We start from the raw sequence: 19,562 nt of genomic DNA, 5'->3' as shown, positions 1-19,562 counted from the left end.
CTCAGTTATATATGTTTGATAGTTTTTCCATGCTGTGATGATTTTGAGAAATATATAGAGCTGGTGTGAAAGAGCATGGAAATCTGTGGGAATAGTAAATGGATAGTTAAATGCACAATGGAAATTTATGTGCCCGCAGATGTCAAAGACACATGTGCAACCTCAGAGAGCGAAAGAAAAACCCCTTCTGACAAGGTGCAATTAGTGTAAATCTTTAGTATTTTCACATAGAAATGTTTGAATTCACTTAAATCAAGTCCTATTTTGCGAGAAACCTCATGAAAACGTATGTGTGCTCAGTGCACGTTCATTTGATTACCACAAGGTGTCAGACTTTCCTCAAGATAAAATATGGTTTTCCTCTAGCTTTGAGCTAACTCTACCAGAGAAGCTCACATCACCAGAAGAATTATACTGAGGTAAGCGAGAGACGGTTAGTAAATTACAGTCGCATCGTTTATGTTTATTTTTACGTTCTTCGAGGCCCTCTGATACACGCAGTGCAGTTAAAAAGGAAGCAGGCTTTGCCACGTGCAATGAACATGACTTGGGGTGATGTCAGTGAAAAACAATTTGAACAATGTTTGCTCAATGGATTACAGGTTGACATGAAACAAGGAGAGTGAAAAGAATTTCTTTTAAAGCCACAAGTTCAGACATGTGTCACTGCATGCTCTGAGACATGGAAAAAAAAAAAGAGAGAGAGGGTAAAAATAAAACCCAAGGGACATTTTCCTTTAAGACTGAAGAAATCACCAAAACACTCAAACACATTTAATTAAACTAATAAAGCTTTCAAAAAGACTACATTTACAAAAACATGAAATCATGTAAAAACCTGCTGTTGGGTCTGGATGCCCCTTTAAGGTTCTTTACCTTCCCGAAGACAACTTGATAATAGACACGAGAATTTGTTTTCCGAATGTGTAACCTGCAAGTGACATCGCTTCAGTTGAAAGGGAAGTAAACTGTTTCCAGCTCTCTTCAGTTCGCTTCTGAAACGCAGCCCCTCACGCATCTTTATTTATACATAAAGAAAGAGAAACACCCATAGAAAGATTACAATAGGGAACATTTCTGTGTGTGCTTGACCCTGATGAAATGTCAGTTAGATGGAATCTGCATGGGTGCGAGCTCAGCCAGGTGGAAGCTGCGAACAGCTTCCTGTTCTTTATGGGTGAGGCACCAACCTCTTACGCACACACACACACACACACACACACACACACACACACACACACACACACACACACACACACACACACACACACACACACACACACACACACACACACAGACAGACACAGAGACAGAGACAGACAGACAGACAGAGACAGACGGACAGAAATCCTTCAAAACAACATTAATATATTAGACAATAATGTCAATAAAAGTATGAAACAAGAATAGTAGTTACAACACCCGCATAGGAAACAGTTAAGCTATTATTATATTTCGATCCATTAGGATGAATACAGGTAAGTTATCCAAAGTGTGAATCACTGACTGATGATATGTATACTGTGTATATATATATATATATATATATATATATATATATATATATATATATGTGTGTGTATATATAAATAAATAAATAGTATTTGTACAATGTATACATTGGTTGTGCTTGTGCATGTGTGTGTGTGTGTGTGTGAGTAAACACTGGAGGGCAGTTTTGTACAAAGCATTCAATGGTTGATGCATCTTTAGTTGACACTGGAGGGCAGTAGAAAGCTTCAATGGTTGGGTTTCTGATAAAAATTTCAGCCTTGCAGAACATCACCTGAACAGATCTAATCATAAACAGTCTAATCATAAAACTGCTGATATTATACATTTAACTATGCTAATTTCGCCACTTAACATTCATTTTTAAACCACTTATAATTTGACACATGCTATTTTTTTAGAAAAGAAAATGTATTAAGACCTTTAGATACAAAATTAAGTTTATGATATTAGTAAAAAAATATATACCTTAAGAATAAGGATCTAAATATATTCTCAAATGCAGTCTACTACATTTATATTATGTTTGTTGTCTAATTTCAGCAGTTGAAGTAAGTTTTTCTTTAAGCACCAATCATTTATGTTGGATCACAACAAATGCTTTTTTGTGTTTACACAAATTAGCAACATGTTCAAATAAAAATGTGTAATTAATTAAAATGTAGGTTGTTTGCCAATGTTTTGGTGTGTAAATTGGGCACTGGCTGAAATTACACATTTATAATTATGCTAATTTCCCCTTTTATGTCCTCATTTAAAATAGATTTTTAAAAAAGACTAAGAATTTATTAACAGTGGCAAATTTAATCTTTAGCACATCACAAAATGATTTTTTTTTTTTTTTTTTTTTGCATTGTACATTATAATGTTTTGATGCCTAAATTAGCTTGAGCATTTAAAGTGATTGATTTTAGCTTTTAGGTTTAATGTATACATTTTTATAAATATTGTTTTATCAAAATCGTTTTTTTTAACACCAGCCGGGTATCGGTTATTAGTCATAACACAGAAATAATTGTCAGCTTAATGCTGTCGTCCAGAATTTCAATATCAGTGCATCCCTAATGTAACCTCGATAAAATGTAGTAATTTCAGTATGTAAATGGTGTGAAAGTTGGGTCTGAGAGAGAAAATGAGAGCAGAAGGGGGAGGAGAAGACAGGAGAGGAGGGGAGGGACTGAGTGCAAGCAGTCTATGTGCCGTTTTCCCCACTTCTCTCTCTCTATCTCTTTCCTTCTCCTCACTTCCATCCCCACTTGAGAAACAGTGCTTCACTGTACCGGATGGACACCAGGTCCTTTTTTCCCTCATCCTGGACCAATCTTTTGCCTTCTCTCTTTTCTTCACCTCTCTCATCCAGTTGGCTCTCTCTGCTTGTTCTACCAAACCCGCGCTCATCTCTCTCTCCCTGTTGCTAATTTTTCCCCGTCGCCCCACTCTCAGTCAGCATGGTGAACAGATAACTGCTAAGCTGTTGAACATGGGCTCCTGCCTCTGCAAAGGTCACCAAGGTCAGTCTCTTCCTGATTGTTTGATCTGAGTTTGTCTGTCTCTGTCCGTCCTACGTCCATCAACCTACCTGTTGGTCCGTCAGGTCTTCACTCCTATCTGTTTATTCACCTGTCTGCTCATCTCGAGCATTTACATAACGCGTGGACGTGAAAAAAAAAAAAACACAGCTTATAGAAATATAATGCAAAATGAACACATAGAGTTGTGAGTCGCTGAAATAAGTGCAGTCTGTAAGAATAAATAGATTTATTGTTTACCATTTTTATTTTTTGATACTGATGCACTGATGCATGCTGCTGCTAAAATACTGATGCTGACATACTGCGCTGTAATTAAATATTACACAGCTTTTTGATACTTGAGTCTGATTGGTCAATCTGGCCTCCCAGAGGTCTGATATTTCCTAATATTTTCTGTTGTCCATGGCAACTCTGTATATCAGTTGGCTCCTCCCTCGTAATTGGGGAGTAACAACAGTAATTTAACTCACATAAAGGTGTGTGTATATATATATATATATATATATATATATATATATATATATATATATATATATATATATAAAAAGTTAATTTTGACATTCTTTAGAGAGCACCCCGCCCACAACCCCAAAACCCCTCCATCCAATATTCACTTATGTGCATAATCTGGGTATTTAAAGTGCGCTAAAATATTGCATAGAATAGCGCAATAGGGATGCAGCCATATGCATAGACATTATCATGACTAATAATAAAATAATCATAAAACTATTCTCAAAGTCCAAAAAGATGTAGATGTGTATTAAATGCTATCAAAATTTCATGTCAGAATGTTTATTTGGGTAGTAGGCCTATCCATTTTACGTGTATTAGGTAAGACTTTAGTATAGAGACCAGTTCTCAGTAGTTGCTTAATATTTCTAGTACTTATATGGCTGTTTATTAGTATGTGCTGTATAAAGCATACATTCTGCATTACCATTTTCTACATCCCTAATCCTAACCATTGTCTGAACATAACCACTGCCTTACTAATTATTAATAGGCAGGAAATTAGTAGTTTATTGAGCCAAAAGTTGTAGTTAAAGGTTTGTTGATCGTGAGAATTGGACCAAAATAAAAATTGAATGGCTGTATATTATAGCGTATGTAATGACTATAAAAATAGAGTAAAAACAGAATTCTCATATTAGTATTTCACGTTCTTGTACTTATTAATTTGTTGAGTAGCTGTGTATTAACTATTAAACTCTGTTAATAATGGTTTTTCATGAACACAACTATACAATATTCTCAAATCAGTATTTAATGTCCACGTATTTACTGATTTCGTGAGTATCTGTTTATATTATATCTTACGTAACGACAGTCTTTCTACACTAAGGGATTTATTTTAGTCATTTGTCGCTAAATTCAGAGGCCAAACAGAACCAGTTGTTGACGCTGGAGTAGCACAGCTAATTCTGAGAAGTTTCCTCTGAGAGCCGGAGGGAAATTATTCTGTTCTCATTTGGATCATCCCATCTGAATAAGACAAGTGTATTACGAATCGTAAGCCAGCGAGACAGCTCAGTCTGGGTACACAGATGTACTGTCACAGTATTTACAAATGAAGTCTAAGGTGAGAGGCGGCATTTCATCCTCAAGGTGTTCTCCAAGGAAATGGCACCAATGAAGTGGTTGATTTGTGAATCCCAAGGAGCGGAGGCTAGTGATTGTCTGGGTCTTGTGGGGGTTAGAAGGTCCAGGGCTCTCTAGCTAAGAAGGAGCATGGAGCGCGAAATGCCAGGGTCAAAGCTGATGTATAATGCATATGTGAGATGGATGGAGTTTCACCGTGATGAATGGGAGGTGGGTTGTAGAGGGGGAGACACGCACAACGTGTGACATTGTAAAGGTCACGCATTGTCAGTTGATACCTGTTAGCAAATAGCATGCTGGCGGGAGCCCGAAGCTCCACAGGTCTGAGATTAGCTGTCCTCTTTGAGGTCTAACCTCAATGAGATGCGGCCGGTGACGAAAAATGTGCTCTCGAACATTGGGGATCCCCAGGGAGGTGTTGTCAAGACAATCTCTTGTTGCTATGGAAACATGAGAGCAACAGTAGTGAGTCCCGTCCATCCACTCCAGATCAAACTGCTACATGCACACTCACACATACACACACTCTTCTTATTTGACACTGAAAAAAATTATTTAATAAACGGTTGTTTGCATTTAACAGCAGCATGTTTTGTTTCTCTAGAGCTGCAAAGTGGCCAGCAACACCCCATGGAAGAGCTTCACTCGTACGCTGAAGGGCAGCCCATTTTTAAGGTGTGTTTTGTCACCAAAATCAAAAGTGGGAGCGTTTATGAAGATGTATAAATGTCAGTTATACATGGGAGTGCTTTCGCACTCTGAATGTGTAAGATCTGGTAAAAGTGCCTTGTTAGGTGTAATTAGCACCTGTGATTCACTTGCAAATGTGATTTCTGAAAGGTTTTATTTGGTATGTTAGGCTGTCTTGTGTTTCCTGTCTTGTCATGTTATTCAGGGTAACCATCAGCCCTACAACGGCAGCATGTCGGATAAAAGGAGCAGCAGCGGGTATGACATCGGAGAATTGGCTACATCTTCCCTGCTGGGTGAGGAGCAAAGAGCACATGTTAGGCACTGTCACACTGTGTGTTGTTTTGCTGTGTTTTTGCTATCGTTCGGAATCATTCGTCTGAATCAGAAGAGCAGTCGACCTTTACAGAAGCTGGCTAATGTAATTTCCCTCTGCCTGCATATCTCTCATTTATGAACAATCTCTCTCTCTCCTTCTCTAGTGCCTCTTTAGCCACCTGTTTCCTTTCCTGCCTGTTTTTTTTTTTTTTTTTGCTCGATTTCTCCAGGCCCAATCTTTTCAGAAAGTTAATTACATAGACTAATAATGTGTTATGGGTTTTAAAGCTTTTCCAAAGAACATTTTTGATCGTTTCAGTCTAATTATAAATGCAGTCACCAGCTGATGAATATGCATAATGAGGAAAAAAGAACCACAAATCTCTGATCGATGCTATTAGGAGGATTAATTTATAAAACACATGTCATGGGGAATGCAAATTATTGCTGCTTCAAGTAATAGCTAAGGACCAAGTTTGTCCATGTAGAAATGTGTTTTTTCACTTGTCCCTAACTACATTGAGCACAAAATGTAATTGTTTTTTACACGTAGCTAATATTTGTGCCTCTGATGCTTTGAAAAAAAAAATGCAGAGGGGCCCTAAACTGTAACCCATTGAAAATGTCTTCTGGTCCCTGCCTTCAGACACTAATCCTAAAAGGCTTTTCATTGATGACTTTAGACCTTTTTACCCCAGACGATTTATCCGTTCTCGCTTTTAGCATCACGTCTTCACCTCCTTCCTCCTTTGCATTTCTTTTATTTCATTCGATTTGCGCTCATGCTAATCCCTCCGATCTCCTCAGGACTGCTGGCCACTATTAAAGACCACATCACTAAGCCCACTGCGATGGCCCAGGGCCGAGTCGCCCACCTGATTGAGTGGAAGAGCTGGGGAGGGGAAACCACGTCTGGAGCAGGCTGGTGTGGCTGGACGAGAGATGGTGGAGGATGGGGAGGTATGGGAGCATCGCTGCAGGAGGACGAGCAGCTCTACTCCCACCTCACCGATGAAATCAAAGAAGCACGATTTGCTGCAGGTGACACAGCATTTATATATTTAACATTTAACTACCCAGGTTTAAACTTATCTCGAAACTTCAGGCCTGCATAATAAGTATTATTGCAGTAATACCTTGATTATGTTGTTTAATGCGCCTCATGGACTGAACAAATGCGGGGTTTTTCCATTCGTTCTTCCCACACTTAATAGCTCCTATTGAATGTCTCTTTGTGATGTGTTGATGTTCATGTCAGTACTATAGCAACCAATGTAGATATACCGGAAATTGACTACACTGTCTGATCGAACAGATCAGATAACATCCCTCAGATGTCATTGGAGTGGTCTTTTTTAACTTGTGGCAGTAAACAATCACCTAGCAACCACACGGCAACATGTTAAGAACAGCTTTAACAACCACACGGCAATGCCTTGGCCTGTTGCTGCAAAACCTGCTACTGTTTTTCTTGATGAGTGTAAAATTCAAATCATTGTCTGCAGTGAATGGGTGCCATCAGAATGAGAGTCCAAACAGCTGATAAAAGCATCACAATAATCCACAAGTACGTATTAACATTTTAAGTGAAAGTGTGCATTTTGGAAAAACAAATTCATCCAAAAGATACTTTTAACTTAAAACTGTTACTTCCAACTAAAATATAAGTTTTCACAAGACATTAACTGAATGACTGAAGCCCTGTTGATTACTTGTTGATTATTGGGATGACTTTATCAGCTGTTTGGACTCTCATTCTGACTGCAGAGGAATCATTGGTGAGCAAGGGATGTGATGCTAAATTTCTCCAGATCTGTTATGATGAAGAAACATCTTGGATGGCTGGAGGATGAGTGCATTTTCAGCAAATTTTCATTTTAATGAACAGACGGACAGGTGTGAAATACCACTTTGTCTTGGTACTTGTCATGAATATTCGTTTAAAATATTTAAAAGTTGTTTAAGGACATAAGTGATAAAATAAACAGAGTTGTGGTAAGTGCATATTTCTTATGGGTGTTTTTTTCTGCTCCTCTATGTATATGTGATCTCTTTCTTCTCCTCACAGGTGTGGCGGAGCAGTTTGCTCTGGCTGAGGCAGCGATGAATGCCTGGTCATCCCACGATGTTGAAAATAAAGTTACAGGCAGTACAATTCCAGTTCAAGGTATTGACGACACTTATGATCTACTATAAAAATGTTTTTTAGTCCATATCGCATTTTGATTTAAACCTACTGACTAATTGATTTATTCATCCAAAATTTCATCCAAATTCAGTGTTATCTGTATAGTAACGTAATCTATTTTAGCTGGTCCATGTGAAAATACAGCTTTTCGGTTCTACTAGAAACACCTGTAAATGGTGATAGTCTTTTTAAAGTTCTCGCAACGTACTAGCAACTTCATCCCGATTTATAATATATGTATATTCACCTCCCTTGAGTAAAAGTAGCACAGTACATTCTGACCATCTGGTTCATCTCACGCTGTCACAGCTTGTATAAAAATACTGTTATTTCATTACAAGGTGATGATAGCCCTCGTGTGGTAAGCACAGAATAATGACAAATGGCCTGTTTAGCCAGATGCAAAAAAACCCAAAAACATTTTACTCTGGTACTGATGAGTCTTTTTAGCCAGGCGCGTGAATAAACGACTGCAAAACAGAAATGTCTGAATGTGTCTGGGACAAGATGACTCACGGATCGAGCAGATCAGAGCTCTATATTGAGTTTGGATTTAATGGGCTTATTCATTTATGCTATAATTTTCATTCTAGGAGATGTGTGCGCTTGAGCTCTTTTTAATTTCTGCTCTGACAAAGATGACGATGTCTTCACAGACCCCGAGGGCCTCTATCTTTCTCAGTTCCTGCTGGATGGAGGGAGTCTGGGTGTTCCTCAGCACCTGTACAGAATGCACATGGAAGCTGATGACACCAGCTCTCTGGCGCCTTCTCATCTTCCTCAGTCGCATTCCCCCAGTCGTTCTCATTCTCCGCTGGACGCACAACGTCCGTCGCAGGAGCAGAGGATCTCGCCGATGGAAGGGTCCGTAAGACACGCAGACAGCATCTCCCTGTCGGAGGACGAGGTTTTTTATAACTGAAATTTGGATGATGACAGTGGAAACGAAAAAGGAAAAGGTTTTTCATCTCTTCTTTGTGTTCGATGAGAAGCGTATGAGGTTACATCTGGGGTTATCGCTTTACCGTTAAAGTATGTAATAGCCACAGCTGAGCTCTTTGACAAGCAACGAGCGCAGGGATCATTGTACACACGGACATGCTATTTCCATATCACGTTGCCTTTTTGCAAATGAAGCGGTAATGATGATGGAGATTGGACTTTATGTTAACAGGGTCAGACCAATTACGTCTAGAATACGGTAAAAGGTCATTGCGCATCAATGAATCTAAAAATATCAATTGACAGAGGGGTGATCAAGACCGTCATGCCCCTTCACCTTCCACTGAATGTTTGTAGATATTTGCAGCAGCCTTTCACAAAAAAAAGCGGTGGTCTATTAGCACTATAGACTGAAGAAGAAAGAGCCAAAATAAAACACGCTTTCATCTACACAGACATTTTTCTGGTGCATTTCCACTAAGAATGGCTGAATGGGACTGCGGAGGTGAATAGGATTCTTTTGTGAGCACTCCGGAGGGTGAAAGTGACTTATGCCTTTGAGCAAAGCCTCGATCATTACTTGGGACAGTGAGGTGGAGATTTTAACGATTTTTCATATTGCTAAATATTTCCATGGAGATTTTGAGTATAAAACGTCTAACACAGCAAATGACTACATGTATCCTCAAAGCTGAAGTGTGTGATTTTTAATAGCCTCACCAAACAACTGCTTGACAAGTACAGTTTCTGCCCATTCCCATCATCTGCTATTGGTTAAAAAAAAGAAAACCTCACCCCAAACTCATGCCATTGGTCGAGCAAATGTCGCCACTTGGAATGCAATCCATCATGGCACCAGTGTTTACATATTTTTAGGAAACTGACCTACAGATAGCTTACTTGTTGCATAAAAAGATGATTTAATATTAATATTATGTAATAATATTTATTACTTTTAATATTTGTGAATATCTCTATTATTTGTATTGATAATATAAATTTTATTAAGATTGAATATGAGATCAAATTGACATAAAAATGGCTTAAAGTAAAAAATATTCAAAATATTAAGATAAAAATATTTAAAATATAATATAAAATATTCCTATGATTAAGATATAATTTGAGACATATACGCTTTAGCAATTAATTGAATAATTAATATGATCGTAATATTAACCTACAAATATACTTTTAAAAATGTTTTAAAATTTTTATTAATATTAAATATTAATAATATTCACACTACAGTGGAATATGAAATGACATCAAACTATAAATTGCTTAATTGTAGCAATTAAATCATTTATTAGTATTAATGTTACTAATATTAGCATTATTACAATTTTTAGTAATATTACACACATCAAAATAAAACAATGCACACTTCAGCTTTTTTGTTTGTTTGTTTGTTTGTTTGTTTGTTTTTAAGTTTGTGGTCACAGGTTCCACTGATTTATAAGTACACATATGTGTAGAACTGAAAAAAGTATTACCACACATAACTTTGAGTAACTTGCCTCCATATATTGTGTTAATGTCGTGTCAACCATTTTGTGCAGTCCTTTGTATGTAAAAAAAAAAAGAAAAAAGTATGATTTAATCTTTAAAAGATCTATTGCGACAGAAACCGCTTGCTAACAAGAAAATTCTTCTGTGTTCTTGCGCGTGTCTGAGACGAAAGAGCGAGAGCCGGAATAACAATCGTCTGCCTTTTCTCCGTAATTAGCCCTATTCACACTCCACTGACAAAGAAAGGTGATGGAAAGAAAGAGATAGTGAGGGATGTGGCTGAAGAGGGGAATGGGCGACGGAGGGGATTATAGTAAATGCAGAAGCAGGAGATGATGGGAGAGAAGGCTGCTGGGAGGTGGGATGGTCAAGTGTTATCATGCTCCAGGGTCTTTTAATAGAAGTTTACACTGTGTGATCCTCGTGTGGTGTCAGATAATGTGCGTGACTGCTTTGGTGCTCCAGGGGAGGATTTGAAGTAGGGTTTAATTGTGTTGATAGAGGCTCTGGGGCGGTGAGCAGAATTGAAATTGTGTTTGTAACTGGAATTCAATTTCAACACAATTTATTAAGGACCAATACACTGAATTTAAATGAATTCTTATAAAACCTTTTCTGAGAAAAAAGCACAAGGAATAATGAAAGAAAAGAACGGAATTGGGATGGCTGAGAAATTAAAAGATAGGCCATTTATTACTGAAGCCTTTGTTCTGTTCTTTTCTCCCAGCGTGAGGCTCATGAAGCTAACAAGCTGCATGAGGTTACAAACAGATACCTCATTTCATTCAAACTCTAGACATGTACATGGTATTATACATCCAGCCATGCAGCATGAAAGCAGAAGGGTATGACGGGACCTTGAATGTCTCCCTTTTGTTTTTCTGGTGTATGAAGTGTATGAATATATATTCTGTTTTATTAAATATTGGTGGAGGCACACAATTAGTGAAAAATAAATAATAAAAGAAGTTTGCTTTGCTTAAAAAACTGTGAAAATATAAAAGTGTTGAAGGGCAAATGTCCACCTGTCTTATATGATCTGATCTGTCCTATATCATAATAAAGGTGAATTTGAATTTTAAATTAAACCTTAAAATTAAGAGAGCTACATGGAGCTGATATAATACAGCTATCAAGACAGGGCAAAATATATATTTAGCTATATTTGGTATAGCAATGCTTCGAGCAACATTTATAAACATAAATGTGTTTAACCTTTAATTGCATTTTCCTGTTTTCAAGATGCAGAAAAAGGGATTTTGACACCTAAAATGTGACTCTGGACCGCAAAACCATCTGTAGCAATAGCCAATACATTGTATAAGTCAAAATTATAATTTTATTTTATGCAAAAGGCTATTAATTTAAGATCATGTTCCATGAATATATTTTGTAAAACTTTTTCTCAATAGTTATTTTATTTTTGCATCCTCAGATTTCAGTTTTTCATGTAGTTGTATTTCAGCCAAATACAGACTTGTTCTATCAGTCGAAAGCTTATTTATCCAGCGTTCAAATCTTAATTTCAAGAAATTCACTTAATGGTTTCGTGTTCCAAGATCGCAAATATTATGCTTCCACTAATGGAATAACTCATGACAAACTCACCCTGGTAAACAAGAGTTTTTTTGTCACATAAATCTACATTTAAAAAATATTTAAATCCACATTTTGAGGTAGATCAATAAATCCAAAATTTAACCCTACTGTAAATAAATACAGTATTTTACATTGGAGGAACTTCATCCCTGTTGTACCCTAATAAAATACTGCTTCAGTTCAAATCATTTATTTATTATTTCACTATAAATAATTATCCACATAATGATCTGAGCAAAATCACCAGCAGATGAACTGATTATCAAAATGGCTAGCTGTGTGGTTCTGATGCCAGAGCTAACGGTCCGTGCATCAGACTTCCTTCGCCATCTCTTCGATTATTTTCTTCATCTGAAAGAAAAATTAGGTGTCATAAGAACATCCACAACGTACCGTATAGTGAGTGTGAGCGGTGTATTCATCAGTATGTGGTTTGTGTATGGCTGTTTGTGTGTGTACATGTTTGTCCTTGTGCAGACTGCTCTTATCACCTCTTTCCATGTGATGACGCCACACAGCCGCCCACTCTCCGTTATAAACAGACGCTGCTCACCCGTGACACTCATGATGCAATGAGCCTGACAGAACACACACGAACACGCATTATGTCGAGGAACACCGGAAAAAAGCGCACACATAATGTGAAGCGAACCAGCTACCATTTATTCTCACCGCACCTGCTTTACAGTGCTTTCAGGAGTCAGATGTAGCCGAACAGGTTGAATAGCGCATACTTCCTCTAACTGTTTACATAAACCCTGCAAGAAAACAAGATTTAGTGACGATGAGAAGCAGATACATTAGGTGTCAGATTCTTGAGCCAAGAGGGTCACACATAAGATGTGTCTTCACAATAAGATTCCATTAAATAGATACTGTCTGAATAAATTTTTGGTTCGACTGTATCTAAAGTCAGCTGGGTTCAGAACAATAATGATCTGACTCTTTGTATTTGCAAAAACCCAGAAATAAACGCTGAGATGAGACGCAGTGTCACTGGATAAACGCTAAAACATAAAAGAACCAATTAAAAAGCAAAACCGTGGAATGCAAAAAAACCTTTTATCCTGTTTACAACTTCAAAAAGAAAGAAAGAAGAAGAAGCCCCTACTGAGAATCCAGTCTCTCAATTGAATTATTTAGAGTATTCTCTGAGTAACAATTCTTATTATGACTCAGCACATTATGGGTTCAATTACCTCATTTCTATGCTGACGCAGACACTCCTGCAGCTGTGATTTGTTGATTGTACCCAGGAAAATAGAGGAGTCTGGGAGACAAGAGAAAAAGTAAGTGACATGGCAAAGCCAGAGCCTCAGACTGTCAGTCTCCTTTCATTCAATAGCTCCATCATTATACTGTACTGGAGCATCGTCTCGAGGATGCGGTCTTGATTGTTTCTACTCAGCACGCAATCGTTTCACCTTCTGCCGCTTTTTGGCACACATTTCATTGACTTTCACTCTCTTCTGTCAAGTAACTAGGTGCCATTAAAGTCAAAGAGGTGCAATTGTGTCGTTGAGCTGGTGATATTCGTTAGACTCACCATGAGAATCCACCACAGGAAATACATTGTCTGCGCTGTCGTTTAGCATGTGCTTCAGACTCGCCAGTGTCTCTGTCCTCTCCAGAACAACTCCTGCTTGGATCACAAACTGCTTGATCTGAACACTGGCCAACCTGTAGGAGAGCGTTCGTGGTGAAAACGGTTAACAATCCGGCCTTGATGTCTCCCCTCGGAATCTTGTCATCGCAAGAAAAATGTAGTTTAATTTGAAGTCATAACACGGTGGAGCCTGAAGGCAGACGAGCAGACGGTTTACTCACTTTGGACAAGCCCGGATGAGAGATGGCAAGTGCGGGAGCTGTTTAATAAGGGATATGCCGTCGTAGAAAGATGGACGGTGCTTCGCACGAGCCACCGCGTTGGATACCAGCGTGGCAACCAGAGCGGGGACGGCGTGAGAGCACTGACCGGTCATTTCCAGAGCCAGCAGAGCAGGAGAGAGCGTGTGTGTCACAGCCCCAGAGAACGCAGCTGCTCCTGTACACACGTACGTGCACAGCAAAATATGGCCTCTTCAATATATTTAGACAGGCCTTATCATCTCTGTGAGGCTGCAGTGTTGATAATCCCCCGTCAGAAAGTTGACAGGATAATAAGTTTGTTTACCTGCTAGCGCATAGCCGCCCGGGTTTATCAAACTCTTTGTTGATGAGATTCCATCTGAGAGCAAATAGGCTGAGGCCTCGCCTACCAAACGGCCCACTGCAGCACCTAAAACAGACAGAGGTTTCAGTGGAGCTTCTTACAAATACCTTTTAGCCTTGATTCAATGAAAGCCGCATGAACTACAATTTAAAATGAATACACTATTACAACTACATTTTGCTGAGTACAACCGCTTGTAGACAGGATTTTATTTCATTTTGCTTTATTTGTTTAATTTATTAACACTTTAATATATTTTATTATGATTTATTATATTTGACTTATCTTTATTTTGTACATATTTTTATTTTCACATTTTTCAGAAAAGTATTTGGTACATTTTAGTATTTTTATTTTCAAAATTGTATTCACTTTTCCAAATATTGAATCATATTTTTGCTATATATTGATTTAATAATCATAATCATAATAATAGCTTATATATAAAAATAATAATTTGATTTGTTTCATGCTGTTTTATACGTTATCATGTTTATATTATACATTGTATTGCATTTTAATTATTAATATCAATAATTTTATATATTTGTTTGTTTGCATGTAGTATGATGTAAATCTCGTGGTATGATGGACTAATTACCTACCGTAAACAAATACTGGCATGAAATAGCCCGCAGGTAAAGGCAAGGTACAAGCCACAACCAACAGCCCAACCTTACAGAGAAATCATAAAATTAACTTCTGAGTTTTTTTAATCTCTTAATCGAGCCGCTTATAACCACAATAATAATTATCGATGCTTAATTGCTACTTTAAACTTAATACTCGTCTTATTTCACCTTTGCAGTAATGAAAAATCCTAGTGTTTGGAAGTAGCTCTTGCCAGGTGGGTTCCAAGCCTGCCAGAATGTTTTCTGAGGTTCAGGCAGGGCAGATGCATTCTGGGAAACAGTGTACCAGGAAGTGCCGTCTAACAGTGAAGTAAGCAGCTGCTTCATTGTGAGCTGTTAGAAAACAAGGAGAAATTGAAAGTAAATACATGTAAGTGAACAGTGAACATGAAGTCTCATACGCTGCCAGTATTCTAGAAATAGGTCTATCCTCACCTCAGCAGCTATGAAATGTCCCGCCGAGTGATAAAACGTAAAGCAGGCGAGGAGAAATGCCACTATGGCTGAGTAAAGAGACTTTCTAAGATTATGAATTCAAACAAGAGGCAGCTCTGGGTTAGATCATGACAAACATCTCCAGGCATCCAATCAAAAGACAAACATCTGCTGCCAACATACACTGGCGACCATGTTGCAAATCTAGGATTAAAAATCGAACGTAAACCTGGAAATAGCATATTTTATAAAGTTACACATCGCTATTTTGAACTGAATTCTATTAAAAGCAAATGCACACCAGAAGCACTAGTGGTCTTGTGCAATTAGAGCTCATCTACAAGAAAGAAAAAGGTCTATCAAATTGTACGCTATGATTTCCAGTTTACGGGAATGAATCTTTCATCTCACTCTGTTGCCAGAAGTCTGCTGATGGGTTTGTTTGTTTTGACAAAACGCAGAGCCCAGCGATGACAGAATAAATAAATGCAGCTGAGCATACTGCAGAACAGCCTGAATAAGAGGAAAACATAATCAGAACAATTACTGCTTCATGAATGCTAATAATATAACCCGACCCCTGAGGTAACAGATACGAGTAAGCAGAATTTAATATAAGTCTGTCCGTCACCACCGCGAGAACTTACCCAAGAAGAGCGAAAATAAATATTTCAAAGGGCTGGTAGGGAAGATCAGAAGAAAAGCTGGTTTTAAACAGGGCCTGGATGGTTTCTGTGGACATGCATCAAAGAAATATTCAATCACTTTTCTCATATATCCTTTTAAATGAAACCGGAGTACATTAATGTGGTGTGATATTTTCAGTTCAATCATATTTAAATCAAATTCATAGCGTCTCAAAAGACTGATCTGATGGCCTTGGAGCACTGTGGTGGATGAGATTAGTATGAAGACAGCAGAAGCATCCATTAGGGGGCGCTGTAGGTAGTGTAAACCTCTCACCTTGATCTCTGTTGCAGACAGAAAGCAGTCTGAAGGTGACTGCGCCGCAGGCCGCTGCAAAGAAGCAGGGACAATAATCTCTGACTGAATAATGAGTCCCCATCACTTCTATACTGAACAGAACACCTATGGCAGTGAAACAAAGGGTAAATATATAGGGAAAGGTCAACTGATAGACTGATTTGATACAGTATCGTGTTTGTTTGGCACTACAGGATAACACAATGATGTCAACTCACCGCTGACCGGAGCTCCAAAACAGCTCGCGACGCCCACCGCTGACGCCACAACCAACATTTCCCCTTTAGCCGCTCTCTGAATGAGCAAAAAGAGTCATTAGCATAAGTAGCCTTCTACACAATTTCGCATAATGGAAAATGCAAGTGGCCTGCGTGGTTCATGTATTTCAATGCTATTCAGCTACCTGTTTTCCACCACGGCAGGAAACATGCAGGCGACTCATGAACGCACCCACCATGACAGATAAATGGACAAATGGACCCTATTGAGATGATAAGTTGTACTGCTATAGGTCATTATATTCGGAAGGTCTATTTATCTATAAGCTCCACATCCTCATTTGCATGTAAGATAGGTTCTTACCACTTTGCCGAGAAACACTGTGCTGCCCGAAGCTAGTGTGCATATCAGGCCAAACTGTTTAGCGAAGAGATTGGAGAGGGACAGGTAATCTGGCATGTCCATGCCTAAGAGAATAGCCCTCGCCTCAGGAACACCAGAGCCTGAGGGGGTCAAACACATTATGCACCAGACAGCCCTTCTCAAGAAATACTTCTCATTTATGATTAAACATGTCTGTGTTTAATAATATCACCATAATCCAAAGCAAACCTTTGTTGCAGTTAATAATTCTTTGGCAGCAGAAGCATGCAGAACAGTTTTTTGAGCCAAATGGATTATATTTATACTATATATAGGCCTGTTTGTGTATAACATTTTGAAATCAGGTATACTTAGGGCTGCACGGTTGACAAATTTCATAATTGTAATTGCGATTAATAATTATGCTTAGCACAATTTACACTGAATGATGTTTATACCATTGTTTGAAGCAACTTCACGCCATATTTTTATATTTAAAAAATTAAAAGAAAAAAATAAGAGGAAAACTTAAAACTATCTATCTATTATCTATCTAATCTATCTATCTATATCTAATAAATCTATATCTATCTTCTATCTATCTATTTTTGTCACATTATATAGGCCTAACTGCAATGTAACATTTTTAATCTAGTGGATATATTAACATAAAATAATTATGGAAAATAAAACATAATAATAATAATTCATGTATTTCACAGTGTAGAGATGAATATCCAGCTGACCTGCGGAGAATGGGCAGATGCTGTGGGCAAAGCTGGTGGACAGAGCACAAAGACAAGCTGGGTAAAGCGTCCAGCAGAGGAACTGCAGCAGGTGGTGACCCTTCAGACAGCCGTATAGCCATTGGTGAGCTAATAAGAGAGACACGGACACGGGCTGGGGTTTACCAATGTGTGATAAAGGCAAGAGCGACCAAGGTCAGGTCTGTTTTTGAAAGACCTTGCCCCATTCAGCTGCTAGAAATGCTTCAGCGCTCAAACAGTTAACTGACCCACTTGCATCTGTATGTAAATTGTGTACAAATCATTTTTGAGTGACATGGTGGAACCGCTCACCATTCAACAGCTTGGCTACTGTCATATCCATGAAGAAGCTCATTAGAGCGGTGATGATCCCTAACAGGGCATAACAGTACCACTCCATGCTAGCAAAAGACACCAGGACCTTCTTCACATACAGCGCACACTCTGTCCAAATGTAAATAACATAAATTACAGCTGATAATTATGGGTTTACAACACTGATGTTTGATGAAGTGAGATCACCGATGACGGGGGAAAAGATCCACCTCACCTCTGATTCGTGAGCGGGACTCTTGCCATGGTTTGCATGAACGCACATTAGAGCCGATTAGCTTTTCCTCCACCTTATCTTGGTCTATCTTATCTTCATCTGCGCACTGTTCTTCATTTTCTTCAGGACATTTTACGTTTACACAGGTTTCATCCATTTTCTAAAATGCAACACGAGCTCTTCATTTTCAAAAGGATATATTTAATGAATGTTGGTGATCAAATGGTTGACTGAGATCAATAGTTTTTTTTCCATACTATGGAAGTCAACCGTCAACTGTTTGGTTACCAGCAATCTTCATTAATATATTCATTTTTTCTCAGCAGAAGAACACTTGAGGATGATACACATATACAAAAAGAGTCAAGTCAAGAGTCATTTGTTAACATATTTTTTGTTACCTCCTTATTTCATTTAGTTTAGTCTCATCTACTAATGAGAAAAGAGATACATATCGGAAAAATACTGCAAATGATTTAACCCAATGTAATTTGAAAACTAAAAAAATAACTTTAAAGAGAGCTCACCTTTTAGTCAGTTGACTCATTCCACATGAAAGACTGTTGAGGTCAGAATCAACTCTGGCATTACCAGATGTAGCTTGAAAGGAAAATTAAGCTTTAACTTATTTATGGTGCACGTCCTCTCCAGCTTGCCTCTGGGCAGCCACTGAATTGGAACAATGCGAAATTAAAGTTTCCTTTTTTGTTTTCTCTGAAATTCATTTTGATCTCACAAATGTCATTGAGACATTTGATGTCATCGTGGCCTTTTGAAACTTTTAATTAGGCAGTTAATGAAATGACCTGTGATGTGTTATGAATCTTTGTTGTCAAGGCCGAGAGAGCAGAAAGTGATAGAGCCCGACTGACCTTTAGAATTGTCATCAGGACTCTCATAACACTTGCACGCTTTAATGAGTCCTGGCGACATTTCTTAACAGGTGAAAAGAGAAGCACGAATTAGAAAGTGTACCAAGATCTTCTCACAAGTTGCAGAATTTAGAATGTGATTGCCCCCTTATATGGTCTCTGTTTGAACACTAATTCACATTGCATTAACCTTCGTTCAAGGTGAAAGCAATCACACACACACACACACACCCCACAAATTATTCACTTGATTCACTTGTGTCACACACCGTCCTTCATTTTCACTGAGCTTCTTTGTTTCACACAGAATTTCCAAATCACACAGTGCTGTGATGGAAATATATAATATTATCATTTCGCTATGCAACAGTGCATTGCATTAAGTATATTTCAGCGAATAAAAACAATAATGCATCATTTAGACCCTACATTTCACACAATCAGCATCTCAATGCCATCTTGTCCCTGAATGTATGAATATACGTATATTAATAATATATTTTCATTTGCCTATATACTGCAATATATGCATGGACCATGTACTGCTACAAATACATGTAATATATTCACATATTTATGTAAGTATATTTTTTATATTTTATTACATTATATTATATTTTACAACATATGAAA

General features: G+C 38.0%; 2 protein-coding genes across 4 annotated transcripts; one reads left to right on the top strand and one right to left on the bottom strand.

Moving 5' to 3' along the window:
* The first annotated feature begins 338 nt into the window (after positions 1-338).
* Positions 339-11,265, top strand: fam131c (family with sequence similarity 131 member C). Of its 3 annotated transcripts, none has more exons than XM_043225566.1 (7): positions 370-419; positions 2,873-3,023; positions 5,251-5,321; positions 5,542-5,632; positions 6,462-6,695; positions 7,723-7,821; positions 8,499-11,265. In XM_043225566.1, the coding sequence occupies exons 2-7, from the start codon at positions 2,993-2,995 to the stop codon at positions 8,762-8,764; spliced, it is 792 nt and encodes a 263-aa protein (XP_043081501.1). In that variant the 5' UTR covers positions 370-419; positions 2,873-2,992; the 3' UTR covers positions 8,765-11,265. The 3 variants fall into 3 exon arrangements, with proteins under 3 accessions (XP_043081503.1, XP_043081501.1, XP_043081502.1); XM_043225567.1 differs by having other exon boundaries at positions 375-419; positions 2,956-3,023; XM_043225568.1 differs by lacking the exon at positions 2,873-3,023 and having other exon boundaries at positions 339-419.
* Positions 11,266-12,069: 804 nt separating this feature from the next.
* clcnk (chloride channel K) lies at positions 12,070-18,732 on the bottom strand. The gene is made up of 20 exons (XM_043225565.1): positions 18,585-18,732; positions 18,058-18,217; positions 17,820-17,951; positions 17,487-17,615; positions 16,741-16,880; positions 16,562-16,639; positions 16,377-16,452; positions 16,138-16,263; positions 15,822-15,906; positions 15,586-15,687; positions 15,175-15,259; positions 14,908-15,072; positions 14,713-14,782; positions 14,069-14,173; positions 13,723-13,939; positions 13,442-13,575; positions 13,095-13,165; positions 12,573-12,653; positions 12,387-12,473; positions 12,070-12,246 (listed from the first exon to the last, which is right to left on the bottom strand). Exons 2-20 carry the CDS (start codon positions 18,212-18,214, stop codon positions 12,208-12,210), a joined length of 2,079 nt encoding a protein of 692 aa, XP_043081500.1. The 5' UTR covers positions 18,215-18,217; positions 18,585-18,732; the 3' UTR covers positions 12,070-12,207.
* Between the last annotated feature and the right edge of the window lie 830 nt (positions 18,733-19,562).

Source organism: Puntigrus tetrazona, chromosome 23 (genome assembly GCF_018831695.1).
Source record: "Puntigrus tetrazona isolate hp1 chromosome 23, ASM1883169v1, whole genome shotgun sequence".
NCBI lineage: Eukaryota > Metazoa > Chordata > Actinopteri > Cypriniformes > Cyprinidae > Puntigrus > Puntigrus tetrazona.
Note: the sequence above shows the minus strand (reverse complement) of the source record. Positions and strands in the feature narration are given on the sequence as shown.

Excerpts from the sequence above, each read along its gene's own strand:
- clcnk (XM_043225565.1), bottom strand. The coding sequence starts at position 18,214 with ATGGATGAAACCTGTGTAAACGTAAAATGTCCTGAAGAAAATGAAGAA. Across the intron at positions 17,616-17,819 it reads AGTAGCCAAGCTGTTGAATG|CTCACCAATGGCTATACGGC; the intron begins GTGAGCGGTTCC and ends CTCTCTTATTAG. Across the intron at positions 15,688-15,821 it reads TTTATTTTCGCTCTTCTTGG|GCTGTTCTGCAGTATGCTCA; the intron begins GTAAGTTCTCGC and ends CCTCTTATTCAG.
- fam131c (XM_043225566.1), top strand. The coding sequence starts at position 2,993 with ATGGGCTCCTGCCTCTGCAAAGGTCACCAAG. Across the intron at positions 5,633-6,461 it reads GGCTACATCTTCCCTGCTGG|GACTGCTGGCCACTATTAAA; the intron begins GTGAGGAGCAAA and ends CGATCTCCTCAG. Across the intron at positions 7,822-8,498 it reads CAGTACAATTCCAGTTCAAG|ACCCCGAGGGCCTCTATCTT; the intron begins GTATTGACGACA and ends ATGTCTTCACAG.